General features: G+C 33.7%; 2 protein-coding genes across 3 annotated transcripts in view; one reads left to right on the top strand and one right to left on the bottom strand.

Annotated features, from left to right (window-relative positions):
* Window positions 1–23,667, bottom strand: part of LOC100141683 (uncharacterized) — a 35,933-nt gene extending 12,266 nt beyond the window's left edge. The window contains exons 1-2 of one of the 2 annotated variants that reach the window (XM_001809187.4): window positions 23,456–23,667; window positions 2,575–2,710 (exon numbers count right to left, since the gene is read on the bottom strand). In XM_001809187.4, coding sequence (XP_001809239.1) covers window positions 2,575–2,710; window positions 23,456–23,519 — 200 coding nt within the window. In that variant the 5' untranslated portion in view covers window positions 23,520–23,667. The remainder of the gene's footprint in view (window positions 1–2,574; window positions 2,711–23,455) is intronic. The other variant, XM_015982446.2, reaches the window with a different exon arrangement.
* Window positions 23,668–23,982: 315 nt separating this feature from the next.
* LOC135266525 (uncharacterized) lies at window positions 23,983–27,184 on the top strand. Its single transcript, XM_064357477.1, has 2 exons — window positions 23,983–24,336; window positions 25,731–27,184. Exon 2 carries the CDS (start codon window positions 26,258–26,260, stop codon window positions 27,182–27,184), a length of 927 nt encoding a protein of 308 aa, XP_064213547.1. The 5' UTR covers window positions 23,983–24,336; window positions 25,731–26,257.
* The last annotated feature ends 562 nt before the right edge of the window (window positions 27,185–27,746 follow it).

Genomic DNA, 27,746 nt, shown 5'->3' with positions numbered 1-27,746 from the left:
CTAATAAAAAAGCTATTTTTATTTTACGAGTGCTAATTGCATTGTTAACATAATTGTCACTTATGAAGTTACGAAGAGTACTTGAGACTCATTTGTCTGAATATGACGTAAAAATTAATCATTATATTTGCATCTAGCGACTAAACCGTGTCGAGGTGAATATCAATGTATTGAAAATTTAATTTCATAATTTGGTTTTTCTTTACCAAATTATGAAATTTATGAAACACATTTATGTAAGGTTTTACTCTATAAAGTAAAAAATTACTCGTATAAATCTTTAATTCAAAGTATTTGTTTTCAGAGCCAAATAAATTTCACCAATACATGTAAGAAAGTTATAAATAAAAACTTTGTTTACTTCAAGTACAATTTAACCGTACTCTGAAGGTCATATTTGTTATGGTGAATTTCCTTGCTCTTACATAAAGAGAGCTAAACGATAATTTGCTATTAAATATTAATAGATTTTTTAATTGATGACATGTTGGTTACAATCTTTTCATTCAGTTTATTAGCTTTGTTCGCGGACGATTTTTATAGCTAATCCTGAACTAGTCCAGGATTTACTAAAGCGCATGTGCGGTTCGGAATTATTTACGGATTTTCGTCCACCGCGAATTTATCGTTATCAAGTACTCAGTAAATGAAAAAACTAGCAAGCCACCAAAAATTATTACAATGTTAGAAATGAGTTATCCGAAAGATCTAATACGAAATGGTTTAAATTGTAGAAAAACCACCCATTTTCAAGTTTACAAACGTTATGTTATAAATAATTTCGATTTAGTAAGGTATTAAATAAATCTCGGTAAACAAAACAGACTATTTCTTTATTGTCATACTAAAAGTTCTGGATTTTTTTCACCACGAACGCTCTCAGACAAACTGCGCATGTCAAACTGCATGTCATTTATGTCTTTTTAAGCAAGAAAGTGTTGGAAATCAACTTATTTTAAGAAATTGAGACTTAATGGAAATCGGAGGACAGTATGATTAAATTAGAGGAAATCTTGAAGAAATATGGTGTACAAAATTTTAATTCAAAAGACAAAGCTATAAAAACTTCACGATGCAATAATTTTAAGACTCAGACAAATGAGTGAATTCTAAAATCGTAATATCCCGTAATAAAAGGTTTCAGGTTTCAGGATTCAAATTTCTGCAGTTCTAAAATTACCTACAAGAAAAGATACAAGATCCTAAAATAATAATTAAAACCTCAAGATCTAAGGTTTTAAGATGCTAAGATTTTATGAGTTATAAAAATGAATGAATTAAAAAATCAAAATGTCCTAAGATTTGGAAGATTCTGAAGTTCTAAATTAATTTATTAGTCCTGGAATTTTGATGAAATATGATGTTTTACATCTTCTTCAATTGTAGGTCAGAAACTATGAAATTAATTTCAGAAAAGATGAACTGAAAATCTTATCTTTTACAAATAACTGTTTCAAAAATACGTACACTTGATACTTTCCGAAATACAAATTAGTAACTTTTACTTTTTGAAATACTTACAATGGAAAAGGTGTACTCGTAATTAATATCTTATGTTTCTACATTTTAAAATGCTACTTGAAATGCTAAAATCCCTTAAAGTCTCTAGATCAAAAAACCCGCAATAATACTCGTATTTTCAGATTTCTAAAATTTTGTCAAAACTTTAATCTTCTAACTCCAAAATTTTCAAAATTATGGTTCTTGTTAAGATTTTGCCTTAACGAAAATTGAACTGAAACTTCAAGGTCTCTAGATCAAAAAACCCGCAATAATACTCGTATTTTCAGATTTCTAAAATTTTGTCAAAACTTTTAATCTTCTAACTCCAAAATTTTCAAAATTATGGTTCTTGTTAAGATTTTGCCTTAACGAAAATTGAACTGAAACTTCAAGATCAGAGGTTTCAAGATTGTTCTAAGGATTTAGGACCTTCTTAGAGTATAGTTTTTTTACAGTTTCTAAAATTAAATTATTTATCTAGTAAGTTTTTAACGCTATTCCAAAGTTTCCGTAGAATGCTGAAACTTTTGTATTTTAATAACATCCTAAAATAATTATTATGAAACTTAAGTGTTAGAAGTTTCAAGATTGTCAAATGTGGTAAAAAGAGTAACACGACTTTGAAGAAAGTGGAGTCCTAAGAATCTATAATAAAATTTAGAAATTCTGAAAAACTCCTTTGAAATTAAAATTTTCTGAGTTTTGTAACCTTCTAAAGATTCATTCAAGCTTTCTAAGCATCCAGTTTTGCAATTCTAAAATTCTAGAGTCTTCAAACAATAATTTCGAGACAAATAGTCACAATTTTAAAATGCTCTGAAAGATTCTAAGTGTGTAATAGATTCCCAAGTAACAGTCAAAATTTCCTAAATCCGAATATGTGAGTTAGTACAACAAAAGGCCTGAAAGATTGGAAAAAACAAGATTTCTTCTAACATGTAGAAACTTGAACTGGTAATTAAAAATTCGACAATCTTATTTAGAAGATATTTAAAAAGTTACCATTTTCAGAAAAAAAAATGTTTCAGCTTTTCCTTTCCCTGTCTAAAGCCTAATTGTATTAACACTTACGGGCACATTCGGTCCAGTTCCGGTTTATTGGTAGCAAAAGTAAGTCCAGAATCCGTCAACACCGAAAGGGGTTTAGCACAGTGCACAAGATGTTCCGGACCACAGTTTTGGTGGCCTCGGATCTTCGACGTTACAACTGAAAAAAATCATTTAAATTTAGTGATACATCTAAAAAACAAAACGTGACTAGATAAAAGAAGGCGAATCGAAGATGATTCGCCATCATCTGTCAAAAAGTGAAAAGACAACGCTTCGACGTGTGAAATAGCCTTCAGTAATGTAATTTATTGAAGCGCGAGGATGAGAAAACACGCGTCAGAAACAGAGAAAAATCGTCCGACTCTTAATAATCACTCGAATTCGATTTTTCCACAACGGACAAAAATTCATTTGCATAGATTTGTTTGTTTGAACTGAGCGAAATTGTTTCTAAAAACAAACATTCCTGCACCTGGGAAAACAGTCGATGCCAATAGAGATCAAACGAGAAAAGACGTGAAAAAAGCAACAAACTATCAAATGCAATTTTTCTCGAGAGACCTATTATTTGAAATGAATATGTGGAGAGCTGTTCACCTCTGATGTAAAAATAGATCCGTAGCTATATACCTGCCAGTTTCGTGAAATTTCCGACGTCGTAATGAAGCTGATGCAGTAAAGTTATGATAATCTCACTATTGTTCTGCGGTGGTTGAGTTATTCCGGTCCAAAATGTACACTAACGTGGAGAATTAATGATTTCAGAATGGTAATAATCCACACAGATGCTTCACAAAGTTTTTACCAAATTACCTCCAAAATCAATTAAGATGGATTATCAATTATTACTACGGAAAACCAAATACTAAAAGGTGACACGAAGTGCAAATAGCTCGATTTTCTCTATTCAAAAAATTTAGTGGGACTGATTAAAAAAATATGTACTTAATGTGATTGATTATTGTGTGTTGGAAAAAACCTAAAACAATTTCATGTTGAATCGATTTACTTTTAATTTTTTTTTACATTTTATGCGGTTTCGTAAGCATTCACCTGGATCGGACCGTAGAAGAGAATGATCTTAGGTCAAGAAATGTTATTAAGCATTAAATAAAGTCTAAATCGTTTTCATAAGAACTCCACTTCTCTGAAACTTTTTAATTTAGACATTCTTTTTTATTTGTACTTTTTCTCAGTTTGTGCTTCTTGAAAAAGTTCCTTATTCGTTCTTATTAAGTGTTTTTGACTCCAGTCTAAAAATTGTAACTAAACGTTTTAGAAATTCGCTCGGTCGATTAGAATTTTCATTAATCAAGCGACCGTCTCGAGACGTAATTCTCAAGACTAGGCTAACTCCCCGCGTGGCGGAGGTTTCTAAGATGTCCCTCGGGATTAATGCATTACTCCGAAACCAGTCTCTTTTACAAAGTTGCTAAAAGCTCATGTCTATGTGTTAATTAGCTAAATCCAGTACGTAATTTAGCACTGCGACTGAAGCAGAACGGCCCAAAGTTCGAATTTTTAGGTAATTAAAGATACACATTACGGCTAAATGTTTTCAATACCCATGACAGAACGTAATGGGGTCACTTGCTTTAATAATTGAATTAGCTTGTGCTTGAGGTATGTCTATTGATTTATCCACTTTGTCGCATTCTACACACATTTTCTTTACGATAATTGCATCATATTCAGCCACGAGAATGCGTTGATCAAAATCTTTCCAAAAATTGTGTATATTTTAAATACTAAATAAATAAATGAAAGCGGTACCTTTTCTCAGCGATAATGGACTTCATTTATCATAAAGTATCTTTTTTCAGGGTTTTTGAAAGCCGCAATGCGTGCTTCAAACAACACAAATCCTTATAAAAGAACATATACCGCAGCTGTCAAAAATGTGTAAAAATGCCAATTACAGTTGTAGCAATCCAAATAGTTATTTAATAAACTCACATGTAAATGAAGGCGATTAATACGGGATACTGTTTAAAGCACGAACGAACGATAGCGAATGAATGCCTTTCGTTGATTACGAAATTAATAACAAATAAAAAACCACTTTCATCTTTTTCGTCACACAATCATTAACTCCAATTACAACTATCAAATTTACTGTAAGTGCAAGAAACGGTGGAAATTCGGTAATACTGAATTGTGGATGATTGTGAAACGTAATTTAAAAAAAAATTAAATAACGGTAGTATTATTTGTCCAAAAACAAGCCGCCAGGAGCCACGATAATTGTACTTCAACGGACCTTTTAGGGAGCAAATTATGTACACTTGCTGTATACATTTGATGTGAAAGAGGTAGGTGATGAATCATTTTAGGAAGCTCCATTATTAAGCAAGAATAAAATTTTTAAACGTCAACAGAAAATAGCTCGAACGAAAAGTACAAAAAAAGAGTCATACAAATTGCTAATTCTAGGATTTTTGTTACTGTTTTGTCAAGGGTTTGTAATTTAGGTTGAATTGCAACTGTAGGATTATATTATTTCTTAATGTGTGACCATTCTAGTATTAACACTGGACAAGGGCTAGTTAAGTTTTACAACGTGTACAAATGGACACGGAATGTAATAACATAAAATAACACAAACATTTGAGCCGAGTCATTGCAGCATTTTTCTTTTTACAAAAAAAGGTAATATGTGTGTGCAGGTATCTCGTGTCAAAGTGTAAAATAAAATTTATATCTGGAAATTCCTACATGAATTTGGTGCAGCGAGGTGGGACTGTTTATTAATTGAAATAATTTTTCATTTAAAGCAAAGCAAATTTTGAAATTTTAGTTAGTGGTTTAATAGTAATTGTTTTAATTCTCCGGAGGTGGGAAATGGCAAAGGAAATACGACTGTAGGTCGTAGGTCGTTCCAAGTTTAAATGGCCTCAGGAATTAGACCAGTCCAGCCACAATAAGGCTAAATAGTACGCCGTAACGTTTCTTTGTCGAAATTTATGGCCCACGAAGAATATCAGGCAGTTGTCTCTGTTTCGTTGAATATGGACGTGACAAAAATGCTTCCGGAGGTTGCAACGCTTCCACTGAACCTCGAACAACTTTGATTTTTATCGGAAACTTTCCGCCGACAATATTTATGACGATGTAACTTTTGAATTAACTTCTCACACGGTCCAATATCGGCGAATTGCTGCCAATTTCGACCTTATGTTCTTTCAATTAAACTTCGGACAATTCGTGGATTTCTGCCCTCGAGATTAGACCAAGTTTGGAATGGTCGCAAGTTTTTGCTTAATTGTTGGCTATTTTTGTTGGAGAGGGTTTATGATGCAAATTAACGAAGATTTATTCCGGACAAAGAATAAAAAGGCAATTTTCTTTACAACCCATTTACACGGGCTCTATTAAGAATGAATTTAGGGAATGCAATTCCGGTGTTGGCGGTTAATTTATTTATAATTGGCCACAACTGTCTAATTCTAAAATGGCATGGGAAAGCGTCATTTTACGCATGTTTTCACCCGAAATAATGACAAATTATACCCGATTTTAACTATTAAGAAAATCAGAAAACACTTAAGCACGCAAATGAGATATCGATTCCAGGGCGAATTGTAAACAGGCCAAACCAAAATTAGACATTCACTTTTTTCAGCTGAAATTTTTCTGGGAGTTAAAAACAAAGTTCTGACTATACTGATCTGACCTCAGTAAGATGAGTAAGATGCAGTACATTTCAAAAATGTATTGTGTGTTGTTATTTTGTTTGTCTACGGCTCGTAATCACACCTGAATTACTTCGTATATTGAATATAAATTCGAATTTTTCCGAGAAGAGAAATGTGGAAATGAAGATGAAACGAATTAAATATTGGTAAATATAAATACAACGAATTTTTTTTGAACAAATCTCTTGGTTCGTGAGTGAATTAGATTACGTAACGAGTTTTAAGAAGCATAGGTATTACGTAGAAGTGGAAAGTGTGCATACGAGCAGCATAGCGACGAGTAACATAATTCTACATAATTCCTTAATTGTAATTGCCTTACAATTCGAGTATACAATTCATTTCTACGACACTTATTTTTTTCTACCCTTTACCATCATTTACTTTTAAAAACATTATTTAAAACGTTTTCCGAACAGGAAAACTCATACAAGCAGCTTCGCTTTGAGCTTCAATATTAAAACTTCGCACTGTAAAAGTATACCTACCGCACGTATAATATAAACACATATGAATAGCTGTTACGCTAAAATAAAGAATAAATCTTATATAGAGAAGATTCAAATGTCTCACACCATATTTTGGGTAGTGATGAAAAGCATCTTGTCGATGGGCAAAAAATGTTTCAGCTTTTTCACAAGATGTAATTCTTCAAAGGTTACATTTTTGAGTTCAGTTTTAATTTAATTTTTAGTTTATGTTTTATGATGTACAAAACATTTAATAAATTCGAAGTATTTAAGATAAAATGTTTTTTAAAAGTAAGCAAATTTTGTTTAGAACAAATTGAAACTTTCCAACGCTGAGAACTAATTCTGTTTCCTTGCATTTTCTTCATATCACATAATATTCATGTACTGCTTCTGAACATTAATTCTATTGAACTACTTGTAACAAATGTGGTATTCTATTTAGATCAAATCCTTGTAGTCAGTATTAGTTGTTTGAATAGTCTTCCTGTACTAAATATTAATTTCCAACATGTATACCCTTGTAGTTGTAGGCATAGAATTATAAAACTTTAGAACCCTGAACAATAAATGTGTAAGTCACCAGCGCAGCCATTGAGTATTATTGTCGTTTCACAATAACCGACAGAAATAATTGTGACATTTAATTGGGAAAAAACGAGAAATAACGCTTAATACTTGAGATTATTAATCGATCATAAGTTTTTACATTATTTTTTAAGTGATGGCTGGGTTTTCTGTAAATTGGGTCCAAGAACGAGCCGCTAGGAGCCACGAAAATTGAGCCTCAACAGATAGTTCTTAAAAAACCTTTTACAATTCGTCACCTATCTCTTCCAAGTCAGCAAGTGTATAATACAAACGGTCGACATAAAATTTATTACTATCGTTGAAGTCGACTCACTCTATGCAAAGTTTGAAAACAACAATTAAACTTAATAGTTCAAAAGTGGATGGAAGACGTTTCAATTGGTCGGAATCGCGTTGCGACAAGAAGGACATTGTTAACACATGATGGAATTCTGTATCCAGATAGCGTCGCACGGTTATTAGAGAATTGTTAATCAATTAAGGCGACAATTGTGTGTGCCCAGTGAGACACCGACTGGAAGCGACTATTCTGGTGCGATCGTTTGGACAATTTCCCAGCGATATGATCCAAAAAGACAGAATTAAGCGACGTGATGCGATTAAAATTTTCCCCTAATTATATGTAGGCGATGCAAAAGGGATGGGATTTGAAAAGAGCTCCACTCGACCGTTTGCGACATCTCGACGAAATAATGAAGTGGTTGGAAAGCAGCGGAAATGAAATTATATGGATCTTATCTAATCTTTTTTTATTAGAAGTAGCGGATATACAGGCTGATTCGAAAGTCTTGGACCATCTCTTATGTAGTGACAAAAACTTCTCTGTGACAAAAAATTGTTTGAGCCCTTCAAAGATTATAGGTATTTTTGTCTGAAGTTTTTGGCACTCCAAATCATGTTAATGTTGAATTTAGTTAGCAGAAATGGTAGACATTTCTAAAACTGTTCCGACACATTTTGAATCACCATGAATTTCAGTTGCGCTACTTGAAAATTAAATATCACAATAATTATTTTAATTTTATTTCCTTTTAACAAATAATATTGAACGGAATAAATTTTGCTAGCGTACTGTATAATTTAATAGAGGAAAATGAGAAAAGGAAAAAATGTGTGTGTTGCATTCATTGAAATTCTATTTAGAACCAAATACGCTCGTGATGTATTCAATGACTACCTTTAATTTGTTGTAACGAATCCACTCATGCAAATTTGTATGACGTGTTTTACAAAATTCAGACTATTATTCAGGACACATCAGACTACCTATTGAAATCATTGTATATTAATTTAAAAATCGTATCTAATAATGAAAACCCTCAATACCTATGACAAGTACAATGCAATCGAGTTTAAAATAAAAAATATTAATTATTCAATTAGCAACAACGAGATACATTTTGATTTAAAAAACTATAATCACGAAACACGTTATGCAAAAATGTAAATTATCAGTGAGTGTTTACTTTTCTATTTATATTAATAATCGAACAATATTTTCAGTTAATTTTCACAAAATTAGTAATTAGTTTTCAAAATATTGCATTATTTACAACAAAACCCTGCTCAACACCAGGTTTTAAATTGATTTTTACTTAAATAACTGCTGAACATCTATCCATCTATACGGTGCTTTAAGTGATTTGAAGGTTTTCTCACGTTTTTGGTTAACAGATTTTGGTTATAAAGAATTCTTACAAAAACTCTTTAAGAAATCGACTTTAAACACTTCAAATAAATATTTGAAAATGATAAGTAACCGTCAAGTAAATTCGTGCAAACACAACATTTCTATCAAATTTATTGACTTTACTTAAAACCTTACAAAACAAATTTTATCAATGACAGTTGCAAAAATAGCACATTAGCTACATTTGCTTGTGCTGTTACACGGTTAAAAAAACGCTTTGTGCTTACCATTACAAATTATTGTTGTTGCAATTATTAAGATTCCCTTTTCTCATATTCCTGCTTTTCCATTTTCCTTAGGACGCGTGAATTTTTCCCTGTCAACATCTCTCGTTATCTATATGTAAATATTCGCTCGAAATATCAACTTCCCGCTTTAGAATAATATGTGTATGCCAGAGTACAAATCTGCAATAATTTCGTTGTGTTTGTGCAGGATTTGTGACGCATTAGTACCGTTCGGTGAAAATCGCAATAATGATTTAATTAATTAGTTATATGAAGTTACCGGTCGATTATGGCACTGTGGGACCTCTGGCTAGGTTTCGGTCTCCGGTGAATAATATCGCGGTGCAGTGAATGATGAGCTGCACTTTGGGGGCATATGTGTCCATTTGATGGACGATCAGAGACTATACTCCTGACCGATGCACTTCTGCGAGCTCCTAAAGGACGAAAGAGACCCACAGCATTATTATCATCTATTGAATGAAAACTACAAAATTTCCAAATTGGTACATTACATTATTCGAAAATGGTTACATTTTATATTTTTTACGTAATCTGTTATGAAAGACGAACGAGCATAATGTTTGCCAAAACGAGTGAGCGCAGAGAACAAGATTTGCAAATTTTTATACATAAACCCACACACATTGAAAGAAGTTCAGGTGCTGTTCATATAGAACCCGAAGGAGGGTCAAAGCATTAACTCTTGAATGAAAAATACCAGTAATATATGCATCGGAATTTTGGTGTTTTGGCGCCTTCGTGAAATGAAACCCCACCGAAAAGAAACGTGTTTGCGTAGTGAAAAACACCACACGCCCTTAAATCATTCGGAATTGTTAGCGAGTTTCGCTCCGGCATTTATAATGAATTAAATTAATTAAAACTTTAAACTGCACGCACACTTGTTTAATTTGATTTAACGTAAGCAAAGTGAATGGGGATTGCACCGGAACTAACACAATAAAATTTGTGAATTATGCTCGAGTTGTATATCAATTTGATATCAATTATATCAAACAAGAACGTGTTTATTAGGAGGAAGCAAAATCGACGAGTTTTCAACTAAAAGCAGAATATTTTTACTTGACGCAGAATGGAAATAGGAAACTGCTATTTGCATCGCAAATAAAACAACTTAAATCGTTTTCTTGTTACATGCGAACAGGATCTTGACGAGCGGAGATATGCCTAAAGCTTGCACAAATTTTGACAAAATCATAAACATCTGGAAATATAATAGACATTATCTAGATGAACGACTTAACAGAGCCACCATGCATAAAAGCTGCGGTTTCTTTACAGATATGGAAATTCTCAACAATGCGCCGATATGAACCGGAATAAAACAATGCACCATATTTTTAATTAATTTCTAAAATTGCCAATATATGAAAACTTTTATCTTTAGTTCGTACAAACAACTAGAATGCATGACAACAAAAATTGGCTTCTGTGATATTTATTCCAATTCTTGCTATGATGGAAATGTTAATACAGGTGTTCCATAGTTCCGTCCAAAACTCACGTTACTGTAAGAAAAACGTGGAATGATGGAAATTCGGTAGTAGGAACCCAATTAGTAGGGAATTCAAAAATGATAATGTGTGTTAACGGTCCGCCAGGAGTCACGAAAATTTTACCTCACGAGAAAGTTTTAGATGCAAATTGAGCACATTGCTGACATGAAAGAGATGTGTATCGTAAAACGTTTTTTACGGACTCAAGAGTCCCATAAAGCAACAATTAAATTTTTAGATTTTAATTTTTGGACAAAATTATTCATTAGTGTTAATCAATAAAATAATGAATGCATATAGTCACGTTGCTGTTGTCAACATCAACCACAAAATTATTGTTTGTTGTTTATAGTATACTATTTTTTGCTGATTGGACAATTACCTTTCTGTAATCAATAAATAACACATTTCTATTTGGTCAAAAATAATTTGCCTAATACAATAGCGAATAAGTGATAAGAATCGCAATTAGGCTCTGAGACTAGCCTTCCATTCTGCACGATTATGTGCAGTAAAATAACACTGCGCATAGATGTGGCTTTTTGATTAAGAACCCCACGATTAAATCTGATTGCTCAGAGGAAAAAGATTGAAAGTGACCGTTCAATTTTATGGAGTCAATGCAGGGCTTCAAGTGAAACATATTGCAGGGTTTAAAGTTAATAACAACGGCACCGAGTGGTCTTGATATGTTTTATATTTGAGGTTAACCCTTTCATATTCCTGCAAGTACTGAAAGACGAATAAAAAAGCCTAGTCTCGTCACGTTTCCAAGCCTTAGAAAAGTTGCTCCAGAATATCGCAATTTCACAATTAATAACACGGATTAATAAAAATAGTCCAGAACGTGAAGTTACTTTGGATCAATGTCATAAGCAAATGTTTGCTTCCAGGTGAATCGTGTGGTATGGATATTGTCTAATCCAATTATGATTTTCGATTGGCTTTTATAATTAAATTCCCAGGATATGTCGTTGGGGTTATGTATGGACCGATGTAAGTTAACAGTCAGATTAACGAGAAATGGCCGAATTCAAAGCTCCAGCTCTTGTGTAATAAATTGAAGCATTCCAAGTGACATAACGCGGTAGAGAAGCGGTAAACCCACTACGTGACGTCATATCAGCGATTTTCATTTCAAATCTCACTGATTGCAACATAACAAAGTTTCAAATCATTGGTGTAATTCGAGGAATTCGGTTAACGGAGCAAACATTTCTGTTAAAGTTAAGACTCGACATAACCCGAGCGATACAGGCTTATTTGCAATTTAAGGGAGCGATGAAGTGGCCCACTTGAGTTTCTATAGTTCTACAATTCTTCCACTTGATCAAATTATTCAGTATAACATGGCTCCGGGAAATATTTGAGTATATTATGTATAATTAGTATGTTATTTATAACTAATTCTCTCACCAAAATTATAGTTTGTAAGTTAATAATGCTAATAATAAATTTCACCAACAACTACATTTTTATATCTAGCTTTACAGAAAATATGTTAGTGTTTAGCAATTACTACCTATAAATAAAGACAAATATGTATTTTTTTTGTATCCTTCACCAACAGACTATAGAGGGTGCTCAAAAACTGGCGCACTAAGTGGTACGTTATTAAGAAGCAAGTGCACATTATGGGAAAAATGTTGAAAAAATTCCTAAAGTCATATTTTAAAAAATCTGGAGCTACAAACTTATTGTATTAACTTCTTTAATTTTCATTATTTTTTTATGTATTTATGTTTCATACCAGGTAATCGTTCCGTAACAAAACGATGAATAATTATTTATAAATCTACTATCAGATTTTTGCAGTTTTTTTAATTTAAAAAAATTAAAATTCATCCAAAAAATCACAATGTGTAGTTGTGTCAACACTGGGAATTATTTCCTAGGAAACCGTTTCAAAAATAATTAATTTTTATTGTCGCTCAAATTCTATTGCGATCATGACTGTTAGATAACGTTGCCACATATTATTTATCTAAAATCCATTATTTATCAATAACTTTAATACAAAGAATTTTTTTACTATTTTTACTTTTATATGTAACCAGTTCTCTACCACACACCATTGAGTTGGTGCGCCAATTTTTGAGCACGCTGTATAGGGGAATCTTATTCGTATAAACTTAACCCTTCGTTAGTGTTCTGGGAACTTGTGGCGAGTTTAGTGTGATGGGGATAACATCCAATTTGTTCTTTACTTAAAATTAAATAAGAATTTACCTATTATCTCAAAAAAATTAAAAATAAGTTGCAAAAGTCAAATAATTTATAAAAAGAATATAAATACGTTATCTATTTCTTCATTCAATGTTAGATGTACATAAAAAATATCAATAAAAATTCCTACTTTCTAATAAAAAGGTACAAACAAAACGTTGTAAGAGCATAAGATGAAACCATCGAATGAAAAACTCCATAAAAATATAATCAAAGACAAAAAAGTGCAACCATTTGAATCACGAAAAATTTTCACATGTGTAACCACTGTATTTTCTAAAGAGATTGAAATCTGTTTCAAATTGATAAGTTAAATTACTTTGTCTTTCGAAGGTATACCCTGTTTTTTAACTAAAAAATCACCAACACCGCAATTTACCACAAAATACACCTGACAAGATGGTGTGAAATTTAACTTGAGGTAAAATAAGTTTGAGGTTATGTTAAGTGTTTACATTTCGGCCCTTGCCTTGCTTGAGTACAAGTTATGGAACTCATCGATGATTATTATATTTATTAAAGTAATATTATTAAGGTAAACATTTACAGTATTAGGTGAAATTAACAATAAAACCTGATGAACAAGAAAGAACAAACAACAACGGAAAAAAGTGAAGACGCATTTTGCTCAATTCTGCAGTTATTAGAGTTATATTCACCACGTTTTTTAAATTCGTAAATTTACGAGCCAGCTCTTCTTTAAAGAAATGGTCTTCAAAGGCAGATTTTTTTTCTTCTGCCCATGCTTTTAGGACAAAGTCCCTTATCGTTATCAGTATTTAATATTCTCATTATAGTAGAACGAGACACCTGAGTAATTTTTATTACTAAATAAGCAAGAAGTAATTATTTTATCCAAAAAATTACCGAGAAGATGTTGAATAAGTTTTCCTGCATTTGTCGGTCATTTAGTCGTAAATTCATTTCACTCGTTACTTTGTGGCATCGTAAAACAGCGTCTCTCATTCGCGCATTCAGCAAATTTCGCGTTTTTTTTGCATTTTTTGACACAGCTAATGTAAAATTTTCCAAATTTAAATTTGAAGCTCCTGCTGATAGTTAATGACATATTCAGGTAAATTAACTGTATAAAATAAAATTCACCAACTCAAACTTTAATAAATTAGCATGGTGCCAAGTGTATTTTGTCGTAAATTGCGGTGTTGGTGGTTCTTTAGTTAAAAAACAGGCTATACTCAACATTCAAGACCAATCAATTGAAAAATAATAAGCAATGAAATTTTTTAAGGTATGTCATACCCCATCACACTAATGAAGGGTTAAGAAACAATAGTATTTGCTAAATAACAAATAACAATTCTAGTAAAAATTTGCTAGTTATATTTCAGTTTATCATTAATTTAATCAAACCTTGGAAAACTTACCCAGGATTATGTAATCGGTCTATAACTTTTTTGATATTTGAAATATTGCCCTGCCGTTTTCATTTATGCGATAAATCTACTTAAAGTACACAAAATATTTTTTTACACAGGCCGTTGAACCAAAGTTATACATTTTTTTAATAAAACACCCTACATATTTTTGCATAATTAGATTCTGCGTGACAAAATAACAGAACTCTGTTTAAACTATCATAGATCTATGTCTTTTCGTTTCCAAATCATTTACCTTATCGTTATAAAAATCGTTATAAAAAATTTTTTTCAATGGTATCGGGTTTTTAAAATTTACAAGTACCTGCCAGGCAAACATGTATAGCTGCGTAGTATTTACTAAAACTTATAAAATACCCAATAATAATAATAATTTATACAAATTAAACGACAAGTAATACCGCACAAAATTCATATTTTTGTCCACCCGTTATTTTTCAAACTTGAATTAACCTCCAATTTATAGAGTATCTAGACACATAGTACATAGTAATAATTATAATAATTACTAAAATATGAACAAACTTTCAGAAACCTATAATGACGTGTCGTGTTTTGATTTAATGTCCCGGCGCATCCGCCATTTTTCACATCCGCGTGTTAATTCAATATGGAGTAATGCGCCATTGAAAATTTCGTCACTTTTGTGGTTGTCGGTTCGACTTCCGCTCGCTAAGTCGCCGGATTGTGTGCATTGAAAGAGTTTTGAAAACTTCACAACCACCTCCAGGGATTACGTTCAGTAATCGGATCCAAGAAAGGGACTTAATATGAATGTCAAAAGATTCGTTACAAGTGTTCGAATCAAAGCGCTCCTTTCGTCGACTTTTTTCTCATTGTTTGAGTCTTGGAATTAATGGCAGTCAGACGAGTTTTGTTTAATTCCGAGCTGAGCTCCTCCAACTAATTAATTCTAGTGTTATTAAGATACATGTTTATGTGTCAAGTAGTTCTCCGTTTTTAGGCGGATACAGTGACAACGGATTACGGCATGCGTCATGCCGGGGTACACTCATCTGCGAAATTAGCGCCAAAGACAATGTCTTTAATTATAAATATAATTGGGTTCTCTTAGATAAACTTATATCCGCAACAACACCAGTACGTCTAGTAGCTTGTTGCAACAAATTGGTCCCTGTTGCCCCCAACCCCGCCAACCTACATTACACTTTCAATTCCCAAACGGAAACATGGTTTCAAGTATTGATATAAACACTACAAAAACAAAAACGTCGATAACATCCGTGACCGATGTCCTTCTCGAATATTTCACTGCTTTTACAGACACGAATGGCAATTATATCATAACACTTTTTTAGCTACATCTCCTTTCTTAACACCAACATCTTCCACCACCTCGTATCTAAATTAATACTTGCTTTCTCCATTTCTTCGCTCCCTTACTGCTTCGTACGAGACATTACCCTCGTATCAAACCAACAAAACTATCTTTCAACTTAAAATAATGTTATTTGCGTTTCCCGTTCTTTAAACTTTTCATCTTCAATCACAAAATTACATGCTGTAGTTACTCAATTTAGAAAGGTATCATCCATCACAGTTGTCATCCCTAGTTTCTTTGTCACTTGTGAAATACGGCTTTTCAATAGTAAAGTATACTCGTAAGTTAGATACCGCTAATTTCCGTTTCCGCCAATCTGAACCTTTAATTTATTTTCATTGTCTGATTTAATGTAAATATTTCTAGTTGAGTAAAAGAATAAATTATTAACAAGATAAACGATGGAGGATTAAATGGGCCACAATTTGATGGTTTGATATTGTTCAAATTGTTTGTTAACTACAAAGCGATCAAAAGTCCTTCTATCAAGTAGGCTTAGAAATTACAGGACATATTAGCTGTCTCAAAACTATAAAAACGCCAACATCATATTTTCTCTCAAAATTAGCTATTATAATTTATTCATGCACTTCAAACAATTAACAGCTAATGTAATTTATAGTTTAAATGAGAGATCTAATCATTAATAACCATTTTAAAATGTTATCAATCTTATTTTAAAAAAAATATTCGGTAAAATGCGACGTTGGCGTTTTTATAGTTTTGAGACAGCTAATATATCCCATTTTAGTTCATAGTAGAATTTTGCAACAGCGCATTTGTATTTTTTGGAGTGAAATGGAGCACAAACTGAAAGTTTCTGGTGGATTTTCTTAGCTCAAAATGTGTCACTGGGGTTTAGTTTAACACAGAATTCTTTTCTTTTATAGAAACTCTCAATTTGTGCTTTATTTTTCACTCCGTAAAATTCAAATTCGCTGTTGCAATTCTACTATGAACTGAAATGAGACGTATGTTTGCGGAAAAATGTCAAAAAAATTAACAAAGTAAATTATTGTTTGAATCCAGTTTTGTCCAATAGACACCATTTACAAATCGTGTAGCGTTCGAGTGTCAAAAATTCACAGCAACTTACAGTTTACGTTTAAGGAAATTTCAATTTGAATTTTGACAGCAGGCTGAACTAATACACGACACAGGACACACGTTCTCAAGTAATTTGCCCACTTGATAGAAAGGCTTAAAGTTATTGAATTTTTTAAATTTAGTGTTAACAGTTAAAATGGACCGGATGTGGCCGGATTTCACTTGAAAAATTGGTAACTCTGCCATTTTTTAAGAATTTGAAATTGTATTTGGGTATTTGAACGATGTAGTTTACGACTTCATTTTTGTGATTTAAATGTCAAAAAGAGTTAGCAAACTCCTAATTTTTAAGGTTATGTTTGTAGAACTTTAAAAACGCATACCTGTTTTTTTTAATAAAACGACCTAATCTTTATTCAACTAAATTGTTAATCTGTATTAACATTCCCTAAACTTATGTTTAATAGTTTTCAAATTATAGTAATTTTTTGCTGACATTTTTGCTGATTTATTAGCTCTAGCTGATTTCGTAGAAATCCTTGTTATCAAACCTAAATTGGATAAATTTATTTTGTATTAACAAAAATTATCTATAAACAAAATTTTGGACATAACTTTATTTAATAATTTAATAATAATACCGGGTGCTCAAAAACCGGCGCACCAACTCTATGGTGTGTGGTAGAGAATTTGTATTAAAATTATTGATAAATAACGAATTTTCAATAAATGAATTGTGGCAACGTTGTCTAACAGTCGTGATCTCAACAGAATTTGATGAACAATAGAAATAAATTATTTTTGAAAAGGTTTCCTAGGAAATAATGCCCAGTGTTGGCACATCTACAATTTGTGATTTTTTTGATGAATTTTATTTTTTTTTAATTTAAAAAACTGCTAAAGTCTGATAGTAAATTTAAAAATAATTATTCATCGTTTTGTTAGGGAACGATTACTTGGTATTACTTGGTGTGAAACATAAAAACATTAAAGAATAATAAAAACTGAAGAAGTTAACAAAATAAGTTTATAACTACAGATTTTTTAAAATACGACTTTAGGAATTTTTTCAAAATTTTTCCCGTAATCTACACATCTACCAGTTTTTGAGCACCCTGTATAATAATTATTATTATTTAATAATAATAATAATAATAATAATAATAATATTTATTTATTTAATAAAAATATTTTTAGCAAACTATGCAAAAAAGCTGTAAGTAATTTCCAGCAATGTTAAAAATACATAATAAAACATCCTGAAAGTTACCAAAGAGAATTCAATTCTCTTCCATTTAGTGAGTATTGTTTATGTGAGAATTTTAAAATTTTATTAAAAAATAAGTTGTTCTGAGTTTGTTTCGAAAAGAAAAAATCCAGAAACATTGTTTTCTTACGATTTTTAGCAGTCAAAAGTGCTTTCTATTGACATCACTTAAACATTCACACTCTAAAAATAAATACAAATTTTGAATAAATTACAGTTTGTTTGAAAAAGAAAAAAACATTAGATAGTGATCTTGTCTAATGACATTTTAGCAGTCAAATAATCTTCTCACCGAGTTTGATTCTTGTAAAAATTTTCAAAATTGATTTAAGAAATCACATTTTAAAAAATATTCCTAGCTCTCCTGACAAAGAAAAAGGCCTAAAGTAGTGATAGTAACCTCACAATAACTTGGATGTCAAGTGTTTTCGACTGTTGTAAAATTAATAAATCGATCGATAAATTTGTAACTGTAATTTTGTAACATACCATTTGTCAATTTGATAATGAAATTTTTTAGAGCGATTATTTTAAATTCTGGTTAGAATTGGGTGGAAAAAGGTCTCCTGCATTTGATTTTTTCTCGTTGAGCATTATTATAGTTGGCAAAAAACCCATCGTTCCACAAATCACATTACAATAACAGCATAAAAAAGCCGTAACTTCAAATAGAAATTGTAATAAAATCCAAACAAGTTCTGGAGTTCCTGAATACGAAAGAGCGGAAATTGAACGAGCAGATTCCGATAGCAGGTGCTTTCTAATCATAGTATGAAGAAATTGCCGTAAAGGGGTGAAAGCAGCCACGCGCCAGTCAAATTTTCCACTTACCTTTCGGTGTTTCCCGGCGGAACATCCCCTAATGCGGAGACTTTCAATAATTCAGTCTTCCTTTCAAGTTTATAGTATAATATTCAATAAATATGTAGACACCGAAAGCCACACTTAAATTATGTTATACGCTAAAATATGACCAAATCCACATGTGTGAAAGAGGAATATAATTCGATTAATTATTTAAGCACCCTGTTTTAGGCTACACCAACGGAATTCGATAATTTAAAGAATTGCGAGTTGGAGGCATTTAATGTAATTAGATCATTAATTATTTGGCACGTATTTGTGAACACTTTAAGTCACCTCAACATATAAATAAACCGATCTAGACTTGCACTTGCATTCAGTGTACTCTAAAGCCTGTCTTACGAGTAAATATTTTTAGGGATAGATCAAACTTTTTTTAGCTCTTCATACTTATCTTATTCCATTTTTGATAGATACAGTGTGGCAGTTTTGCAACATTGCATTTAAGTCACGACACCTACGGTGCACCAACACATCTTTAAATTAATGTCCTCACATTAAACTCACAAAGCCAAGACTTTATTTTCCAATCACTCAACTGCCTCCAATGTCAGTGCTTTCCAAATCTAGTTTGCCCTTATGCTAAAAAATGAAATTAAAACAAGCTGGGGATGTCAACGTTTCACGAGCACGTGTTGTTTTACGGCTGAGATAATTAAAATCTTTTAATTGCGACATACAAAGCAACGTTTGTGATCGAAATAAAATTGCATAACTTCTAATGTTCGTCATTTATTATAAATTATTCGCAATGTACAGCCAACCAGCTTTGTTTTAAGGACGTATTAATAAAATAAAGGTCACATTCATCGATTTAAATCAAATTTGAAAGCACGTACGCTGCTTGCAATAAATCCGCTTTAAGACCGGTTCAAACAGGCGACATGTTTTAGGGCATCAAGTTACTTTTATACGCCAATAAACCACGATGTGTACTGCTCGTTTTTTCAAACACTGGACGCTATAGGTGACTTTTAGCTTTTTCACTGAAAGCACTAAAAAATTGTGCATCATCATAGAAAAAGTAGATTTTACATTAGTATGCCTACTAATAAGGCCAGGTTTCACGAATGAAAGTTAAATTTAGTAGTAAATCCACAGAAACGATTGTTTTTAACTGTTCATTAGATCATGTTTAAAGCACAAACGAACGATAGCGAGTGAGTGCCTTTAATACTTGAGATTATACTATTATTAGTATTCTTACTATTACTACAAATTTACCACAACTTTTTTTTGTTGACCGCAACTTCTTAAAACCTATCCAAATTTATTACTGTTACCCTAAACTCTTTGGATCCAAATACAACATCAATAACCCTTCCTTCCAAGAACAAAAAATGTCTGAAGAAAAAGAAGGAACAAAATAGCAATAAGGTAGTACCTCAATTATTTTTTTTATTTAATTAATATTTGATAACAATCTACTATTTAATAGCAAATACAGAAATTTTCATGATAATTAGTTTCAAAAATATGGTGAAAAAACTTTTAGTAAACATTTTCTAGAAATAAAAAATAAGACAAAAAAATTACTCGGTTATGTCGAAAATAGATTTTGACAATCTATTGGATAAAATCATAAATTTACGCCTTTAAATATTTGCCAAAATAATATGTCAACTTTTTTTTAAAAGACACCCCGTATATTTATTACTTTTTAATAGATAACTACTCATATTTCTAATTTCTTATATGTGTCACAACGTCGCTAATTAATAACAAACAATAAAAAAAATTAGATAACAAGAAAATCGAAAAGAATTACCTATTAGTGCTATTACATACTTATTATTATTACAAACTTTTATTTACTAGTTAAAAAATTCTTTTTTGTTATTTTTTCTTGATTCCAATAATAGTCAAATTTCAAATAACACATCCAAATATTTTTTGACACTTTAACGTGAAATGAACTACATAACTAAGTTTTTCTTAAAACTACCTATATCTCGTAATTTTTAATGCTAGTTGTCGTTACAGTAAAACCTTAAAGTATAGAGTGTGAAACATATTTGGAATCAGAAATTAATCCCCTCATCTATCAAGGTACCGTTTTGAGAGATCTCATCTCAAAATACAGTTGAGACCTAACCTCATCCAAACGATTTTGTTTTGTCATTTCGGTTTACCTTTTTTCAAAAATTAAAACAAGTTACAAAGAGTCGAATACCAAACTAAAAGACAATAAATATTTTCAGTTCTAAATATTTTTAACAGACCATGAAGGACCATTGGCAACAATGACAATCAAATACTAGCGTCATAATTTCAATCAATTTTTAAAACAACTCATACCAAATTCTGTTCAAAACAACACCTCATCGAAATTAAATTAAATGACAATGAATCAATTGGTTTTAATTACTCAATAAAAATTGTTGACGCACGCATCAGTACTGCGATTCCATTACCTTAGATAAGCTACAAAAGTATACAACAGATGTGTAAATTTATCCCACCACGTACGACAGAATCGTACGATAGTTTTCGACCAATCAAATGCTAGGAATTGTGGGGCTCGTCCAATTCCCCTCACTCCCCACCTTAACGTCATCCAAGGTCATCACCTTTGCGTACCTGTTCATAAAGCGAGCGTACTAAAACTACTGTTTAACCCTTTTTTTAAGATAAATATTTGGAAAACTACGAAAGAACAGTGGATTTTTTCTTAATTAGACCTCAACGGTTTTTTTTCTGATTAATTATGAGGAAAATTTTAGTCTTTTAGGTTCTAGAACATTCGAGGCATTGAGTTGTTTGTCTCTTTAGATCAGTGAATGAACTGAAGCAGGTATTGGACGTCAGCAAAAATAGAATTAATTTTATCATTAATTTTCAGTGGACGGATAAGATATCACTTTTTATAAGAATTACAACTGTAAAACAATTTCGCTGTATTTTAATTTCTATTTGCAAATGAGATAACATTTTATTATGAATAAACGTACGTCAGATTTTTAATAGTAAAAATTTAAATAAGCTTTTTGTGAGCGTAATTAATTTACAACTTCCAAGCAAAAAACCAAGTGTGGAATAATTTGTTTGGTTGTTTACTGGCTGTGATAAATAATAATTAAAAATATTTGGTATTTATCGACGTTTGATTACATTATGATTAATCGCTTGAACGCGTCAAGGATACACACAACAGTAAAAAGCAATAGATGAAATTATGTTCCTCCGAGGCGGAAATATAATAATTTCTCGTGTGATAAACAGATTTTGCACCGATTTGGCCTCACGTGCGTTGTGACTTCAGCGGCTCTATTTTGGTGTTTGTAAACAAGTCTTCGAAAAAATGTAAGACACGTAACATTGACGCATTTTCTTGTTTCACAAATTTATCAAAACACGTGTGGGCATAAATCAGCCTACAATAATACCTCAGTAAATTGATTCTTTTGGTTTTGATTGGTAGCGTGCTAAAAAACACAAAAATTGAAACACGACCGTGTACTCTATATTGAAAAAGTTTGGGATAATATGAGTGGAATTGTTTGGAGTGAGGAAACTTTCAGCTTTCAGGATTTCCTGACAGGGTGGCATTATTTACCTAATTTTCTTCAACTGTAACTTTCAGATTCGTGTAATTTATTACTCGAGGATGTAAAAATTCATTTCGACTGGTTTTTGTTGTAAAGTTTTTCACTAAATTAAATTGGCGCGAATCAATGCAATCACTCGGAACCATAACCAGAGTGAGTCTGCTTTTTACCAAAAACTAATAGTCGCACAGAAGTGTTTGCTATCAATGCCTATTTAGTAAGGATATGTATGCCTGCGAATTTTCTCAGAATTTTTCTACCGTTCCTTATAATTAAAATTAAATTAATTATTTAAGAATAATAACATCAAGAAAATAAAAAATATGAAAATATTAATTATAATTAGTAATCCAAGTTTTATTATTTCTATAGTGTTATTCTAAAATAATGATTTCCAAAGGATGTAAAGGATTGTTAGCATCAAAATTTTAATATTTAATTTTTACGTAATTATTTTTTGGAGCTGGCGAAATGTTTTCGATTTTTTTTCGACAAAGCAAGATTTAAGTACCCCTTGTTCCCTTGATGACAAGAAATAACAATTTTTGCAGTTACTTAATAGTAAGTAGTAGTAAGCAATTAAATTAAAGGTGCCACTTTAAAATGTTTGTTGGCGGATATTTGCAACGCCGAAAAATTTGCGCTCATCAACTTATTAGTAGTATTTACAAAATTTTCTTCAACTTTCAGATCCGTATAATTTATTACTTTGGGGATGTAAAAATTTATTTTGAACATGAATCATTCCGCTTGTTTTATTGTTATTATAAACTTACTCAGACTCTGTCATTTATAACGTAAAGATGACGTTTTTCCCAAAATTGGATTGACGCGAATCAATAAAGTCAGACGCTTCAAAATCAGCTTAATTATAAAGAAAATCACGTCGAACCATAACTGGATGTCAATTTTACGAAATCTTACATTTTTCGGACAAGCAATTAAATTAAAGGCGACGTTTTTAGCTGGCATTTTATAAAAAAAATCACAAAAAACTTGTTGCCATTTGCAAACTCACCTGTTATGAAAAGTGCTGAGAGTACAGCAAAACTGCGTTTGACTTGTTTAAACACGTTATTCATAATAGGCCGGTTGGAGCACGTTGAAATAACTGAATCTCCTAAGGGTGCACTTTCGATTTCGATAGTCACGTGGACGAAGAACTCGACACGAAAGCGACTACACTTCCCAAAGGTTAAGGAGAGACTGATTTTGCAGTAGAACGTGGCGCCAACTCACTATTTTAAGTGGGGGCCACGTAACCTCATGATGGCTCTGTCCCACCTGTGGCATTCGCATGTGCAGAAAAAGAAACGACAATGTTATCTGTCGCTGTTTTTTTTTGCACTGGAGGCTAGATCACGCCACTATGGTTGTATAATTGGAATGGTATGAGTTTCGGAATTGTATCGTAGGTATTGGATAACGCACCATCGTATGATTTTTCGGAAACGTTGCATGAGTATGAAATTTATTAAAGCATACATCCGGTAACAACCCAATTGAAATTAGCGATTAGATAGCGAGTGTATATGTAATTGTAGGATGGAGTCCGAGCGGTCATAATTTTTTTTTTATTTTATATTTTAATTTAATGGTAATTTGTGGTTTTTTTACTTTTCGTCATAGATTAGCATGTAGATAATTAGGGTAATTAGTCAGTAAAGCTCCGAAAAGACCCCGAGACTTTTATTTCGAGAAACATAAACACTTGAGCCTAATTTATTAGCTAGTCAGGGTGACAAGCAGACCACCCCAAGTCGACCGTGAGAAAGACGCCTTCGAATATGCAATTTTGCATATGAGTTTTTAGTTTTCACCCACACTTTAGAGGGGTAGTGTGAGCTAGAGTCAGTTCCAAGTTAGAGTGACTTAAAGTAATTGCTTAAGTGAATCAAGGTGAGTTATCACTGAGTAATCCCAGTTTGTTGGTGTGTGAGGTTTTTCAATCCAATAAGGTGTAGAGATTTATGATAATTACCATATCAACGGTAGGGTGAGTCGTTCAATCATTATTTTAATTGCTGCGGTGTTGATTTTATAATTGTTGATAACGTTCATCAGAAACCTGCGTGAGTATTGAGTACAATATCAAACTGAAGTTGAATTAATGCGCTATTCATCAGTTGATAGTTTATTTAATTGGTTGATACTAAAGTTGATGATATTTGATAAGAATGATATTGAATTGAGAGTTGACGAACTATGAATAAGATTGAGTTGAGCCCCGACATGTCGAGCTAAACTTTGTTAGTCTGTCTATCCTTAATTAATCCACGGTTAAGCTTGAGGCGGGGCGGCGCTCGAAAATGCCCATTGCACGCCGAGATTAACCCAACAGGGGACGCTGGAGGGTCGCGGCGTCGCGAGGCCTCCAGGTCTGGTTTATGTTTATTTGTGGACGCGGGGGATCACTAGGCAGCCGCGTTCATTGCACCCCCAGGTCTAGGTTGCAGAATAGGTCGTGGGGAGAGCGCTGGAAGGTGATCATTGCACTTGCTCGTTGGTCCGTGAGACGGCTTCGGCTATGAGGTTAAGGGACTTGTTCACCACCTGCACTATGAAGAGGGCTTCCATTGCACGCTCAGGGCTATGTGTGATTAGCAGTTGAGCAGGTTAGCCAAAAAGGTGTTCATTGCACTGCCCGGAACCGCCCCTGAGATACGGCTGCGGCCATGAGGTTTATAGGGACTTGTTCACCACCTGCACTATGAAGAGGGCCTCCATTGCACGCTTAGGGCTATGTTTGATTAGCAGCTGAGCAGGTTGGCCAAAAAGGTGATCATTGCACTGCCCGGAACCGCCCCCTTTTTATGTTGGTCATAGGCGAGTACCATGAACATAATATCCATTGCACGCTTGGTGTTGAATGACCTGCGGGTCTCGAAGTAGACGCTGGACGGATATTACCGGGGTACTCATTGCACAACCTAAGACAAGTGGTGGATGACAAGGCAGCGTTGCCTATTGCACGTCAGAACCGCGAGGTGGTCTCTCGATTGCTGCTGATCCAGAGACAAGCGGGCTGGATGGTATCTATGAGCAAAGGGGTAACCCTTTGCCTGGTTTTCCCTATGCTCCTGGAGTCCTATTGACCAGGACTGCGACTGTTAACCTTTTGAACCCCTTGGACAGAGCTCAACCGATTCTATTCGAATTACATATTTTATTGATGGTAGATTTGCATAATTATTTTGGATTAACGACTGTTACATTTATTGGTTCACAAATGGCGATTGTGGACGTCTCACTCTGATGGACTGGATTACTCACACCCCCATTTTATTTTTCAGACGTTGTCTTAACTAAAATTGATGACCTGACCCCGACACCTCGGCACCAGCTCTCCTGACAGGATTATTTAAAGTGGTTGAGTACTTTCAAAGTTAGTAAGGTAGTGAGTTGCTAAAATTGCCGTCGGTCCAAAGATTTTCCTGATATTTGATAAGCATATGTTTGTAATTTGCGATAATTACGCTTCTGTACAAAAATCGGTTCATCAAAGGCCATTGTGATGGATTTTGCACGTGTTCAAATTAGCTGTTATTTTGCGTTTCAAAAATGGCCCTACATAATTTATTTCAGAAGTGGGATAAAAGACGCACAACCACATGTCTGGCCAGGCTAACTCATACCACATGTTAAAATTTGACAAATTTATGACCACTTAAAACCACCCCCAAATAAATTGCCATTTTAAATGTGCTTTTTCCATTAACTTAAAATAACATTGGCGACAGAAATAATCCAGCTGGCAGGTGTCGGAGGCGATTTTGTTTAAACAATTGTTGACTTTTGGGTTTTGTTTCTCTTTAATAAGATGAGCGGAAATAATAAGAGGAAGCAAACTCGTGGCGAATCGCCAATTAACGCGCGAAGGGTTAGAGGCAGCACCGACGGGTCTGATCAAACCGTCTCTTCGATCGACCGCCTCACCGAAGTGATGGCAGATTTTCTCGAGCGGTCAAACAACCGCCCTACCGCGTTTGCCACAAAGGAGGAGGTGGTACCACCCTTCAACCCAGAGGACCGCGACCAAAGCGCCGAGGCCTGGTGTCGCAAGGTGGACGAGTTAAGGGGTATTTTCCGTTGGACGGAAGATGCCACAATTTATTATGCTTTGGCGAAATTGCGGGGACTCGCCGAGGTGTGGTACAAAGGGTTACCCTCCGTAAACATGTCTTGGGCGGAATGGAAGGAAAAATTAAGGACTGCGTTCCCATCCACTCGCGATTTCAATGACGATCTCTCGAGAATGATGCAGCGGCAGAAACGTCGGGATGAAAGCTACGCTCGGTACTTTTATGAAAAGCTTTCGCTCATAAACGCTTGCCGCATCATAGGAACCGACGCCGTTTCATGCTTAATCGGGGGCATTGACGACGTCGTTGTAAAAACGGGCGCGAGAGCAGGCAATCACCAAACCCCGGAATCGCTTTTCGCATACCTCGCGACGATCAGCGACACAAAAGCGCTCCCGAAACCAGCTACAGCGACCACTTCGTCGTTCTCACGAGCACCCCAGGTAGCAAAAACCCATCACCGAGGAAGACAATTCGACGAGAAACGGTCTTCGGTGCCGGTTTGCTACGATTGCGGAAAAGAAGGACACTATCGCCGACAGTGCCGGAAGCCAGCACCGGAAAACAGCCGGAAATCGGAGCTGCGATGCAACTACTGTCGTGGTACCGGTCACACCGAGAAATATTGTAACAAGAAAAACAAAGACCCGAAGACGGTAGCATGACTATCTAGCAAAACGCGCGATCCGGCTAATCAAAAATATTACAAATCAATCTTAATAAACGGTGTAGAATCAACGGCGTATGTAGATTTAGGTAGTTCATGTACCACAATACGTTTAGCGGAGGTTCAAAAATTAGGGTTGGATCACGATTCCAATCAAAAAACCGCACTAAAAGCTTTTGGGAACGGGGTTGTTGCAACGTTAGGGTCTACGACCTTCGAGCTAACAGCTGATCGGGCAACGGCAACCGTTCGGGCCCACGTGGTCCCAAATTCTGTCCAGGAAGTACCTGTCCTAATCGGTCGCAATTTCACCGAGATGCCCCACATTGTCATCGTAAAGGACCAGACCTCGTTAAATATAATCGCAACCGACGCAGAATCAACACTGTCAAAAATCACACCTGAACCGGCATTATCAAAAATCAAACTTCGAGTCGCGCAAAACACCATCATCCCGCAAAATCACGCCGGTCATATTGCAGTTTCCGGAGACGAGTATGAGGGTGATGTCCTCATTGAAGCTGCGATAAGACCTCAAGAAGGTCATGAATACTGTCTAC

Source organism: Tribolium castaneum, chromosome 6 (assembly GCF_031307605.1).
Source record: "Tribolium castaneum strain GA2 chromosome 6, icTriCast1.1, whole genome shotgun sequence".
Classification (NCBI taxonomy): domain Eukaryota; kingdom Metazoa; phylum Arthropoda; class Insecta; order Coleoptera; family Tenebrionidae; genus Tribolium; species Tribolium castaneum.
The sequence above is the reverse complement of the archived record's forward strand: the minus strand, read 5'-3'. Positions and strand labels throughout refer to the sequence as shown.